This window comes from Archocentrus centrarchus, chromosome 6, assembly GCF_007364275.1.
Source record: "Archocentrus centrarchus isolate MPI-CPG fArcCen1 chromosome 6, fArcCen1, whole genome shotgun sequence".
Taxonomy (NCBI): Eukaryota; Metazoa; Chordata; class Actinopteri; order Cichliformes; family Cichlidae; genus Archocentrus; species Archocentrus centrarchus.
This window is the reverse complement of record NC_044351.1, coordinates 20,413,603-20,416,050: the sequence shown is the minus strand read 5'-3', so window position 1 is coordinate 20,416,050 and position 2,448 is coordinate 20,413,603. Positions and strand designations below refer to the sequence as shown.

Below are 2,448 nucleotides of genomic sequence, written 5' to 3'. Positions count from 1 at the left end.
TTGTTAATAGTTTTTAACAATGCAATAATGGTGCAGATCATTTAAGAAAAATCTATAGTTGGCTGTTTAAAGTTGTGAAATGTGGAGCCACAAGTAGCTTTCCTCTCAAGTGATGTAATAGAGTTAAGCTCATGTGACACAAAATGGAAAAGGGGTTACTTCACTCTCAGATTTGTAAATTACACATAATGCATCTCCATCCCATCAATGATTATGTGCCCTTGGGGGAAGTGATGTTTTGTTTTAACAGAACTATTTTGGATTTATTTTCTTTCCTTGCTTCAGTGCACAGGAGAGACGCAAGCGAGAGACTGCGTGAGGGAGACGTCATTAAAATAGTGCTGTTGCTGCTGATGGTGGTGGGGTTGTGGTTTATTTAGCCCGCCCACCTGTCTGCCCTATAATAACTGCTCTCAGCAAGCAGCAGTGGCAGAGCAGGAGCCTCCTCAGAGAGGCACAACACAGCTATATCACTAAATATGGATGCCAACATTGTTGTTATGGGGATGGACAGCGTTGGGAAATCAGGTAAAAACACGTTTTCACTGGAGATACAAGGTTACACTTATGCCCCCTTTTTTTTTGCACACAATGAACTAAAGTTTGTTTCTTGTTAGCGTTGACTGTGCGCCTGTTAACTCGGAGATTCATTGGAGAGTATGGCGATATTGGTAAGTGTACACGTCTACATATTTTAAATTAAATTAAATCGATTTCTTTATTTTGCAAACCTCAGTGCAGTCCAGATTTTCTTGATGATTAAACATTTCCTATACTATTCTTTTGTGTCTTGCAGAATCCATCTATAGTCACAGTTTTATGGTGGATGGGAGGGAGATCACTCTAAGTATTTGGGATTCACCGTATTCTCAGGTAAGAACTTTGATCTAATTCTGGTTTGGTCCACTAATATATTATGCTGTTTCCTGTTACAGTGTGTAACAATTAAAATCTTTCCAATGTAAGTAAAAGGGAATGTATTAGTGGTATTATCCATTAAAAGCAAAAGGAGGCTACTCCTTTTATTCTAATAATGTTTTTATTTGACACTGTTTATATTTGTAAGATCTTAATCTGTAAGTAGTAGAAATGGACTATCACAAAAGGGGAAAAAATATCAACAAGTGTCTTTGTACAATTGTAAAATACTTGAGCAGATGTGCTTTGTTACTTTCTGCCTCTGCATGTCGCTGCGTATGAACTTTAATGTCTGATTTTGCAGGATTCATCTGCAGAGTCGTCACTCTTTGAGAAGAAGGTTCGGTGGGCAGACGGCTTTGTTCTGGTCTACAGCATCTGCGACAGGGCCAGTTTCAACACAGTTAGCAGGCTCATTCAGACTATCAAATCCACCAAGTACTGCCACAGTGCAGATAAAGCACCCATAGTGATTGTGGGTAACAAAAGGGACCTGCACCACAGACGGACAGTGACAAGCGAGGAGGGCCGGCTGCTGGCTCTCAACACAGACTGCCAATTCTATGAGGTGTCGGCCGCCGAGAACTACCACAGCGTGCTCATGGTGTTTCACGGCCTGGTGCACAGATTGAAGGATGCCAAGCTAACCATGAAGAAGCCTCTAAGGTTGAAGGGCATAGTGAAAAGCATGTCTGCAGTGTTTGCCAGGAGACGAACTGAGTCTTTTTAGTAAAAGTGTGACAAAAGAAGAGGAGGCTCCATTGGATGGATAACTAACAGTGAAAAATAACTGCATATATGTAAAAAAAAACAAAAAAAACTCTGAAGATGGTAGAAGCCATTATCCTTTAGAAAATATGGACGCAAAACAATATCACAGAGGTTACAGATGTTTTCTGCACTTTAAGCTACACATAACTGATTAAATGGCATAAAACAGTGTCATTATTTATCCAGTCACTTGCCATTTAGCATACCATGGTGTGCAGCAAGGTATGAACTATATTTGCAGTGTATATGTGTTGTGGCTTCAGATCCAAAGAAATTCTATGCACAAAATAAATGTGCCTTTATTTATTATGTATATGCCAAAGATTATTCATCAAGATTAAAGTGAAAGTTTGTATTGCAGGAAAAAGTGGCTGAAAAGTGCTTAATCCTTTAATAAATACTGGAAGCGAGATGCAACTATTTCTATTTATTCAAGTCTAAACACTAAAGGAACAAAAGAAGATGCAAAGTGTTTTATATATTTATGTTTGGTTGTTTTTGGGTTAGTCCCTGAAATATATGGTTTTGCATAACATTTTAAAGGTTTTAAATAAAGTATGCGCAGAAAGACTTCCTGTTGTGCTTGCTTGTTTTACAGTTACTGACTCTAACACCCCAAAAGGAGTGATGATGATGAACACAATCGCAAAACTGCCTCACAATTTAACAGCACATGAGGGTTTGTGTTACAGTATAATTGTGTGCAGCCTGGATTGCTGTAACTATACAAGAATAGATTTGCACTTTTGTACAGTTTCC

The 2,448-nt window shown here is 38.6% G+C and overlaps 1 protein-coding gene across 1 annotated transcript; it reads left to right on the top strand.

The window, feature by feature from the left end:
* Positions 1-440: 440 nt before the first annotated feature.
* LOC115782151 (ras-related and estrogen-regulated growth inhibitor-like protein) lies at positions 441-1,739 on the top strand. Its single transcript, XM_030732194.1, has 4 exons — positions 441-528; positions 618-671; positions 797-873; positions 1,223-1,739. The coding sequence occupies exons 1-4, from the start codon at positions 480-482 to the stop codon at positions 1,646-1,648; spliced, it is 606 nt and encodes a 201-aa protein (XP_030588054.1). The 5' UTR covers positions 441-479; the 3' UTR covers positions 1,649-1,739.
* Positions 1,740-2,448: the final 709 nt, after the last annotated feature.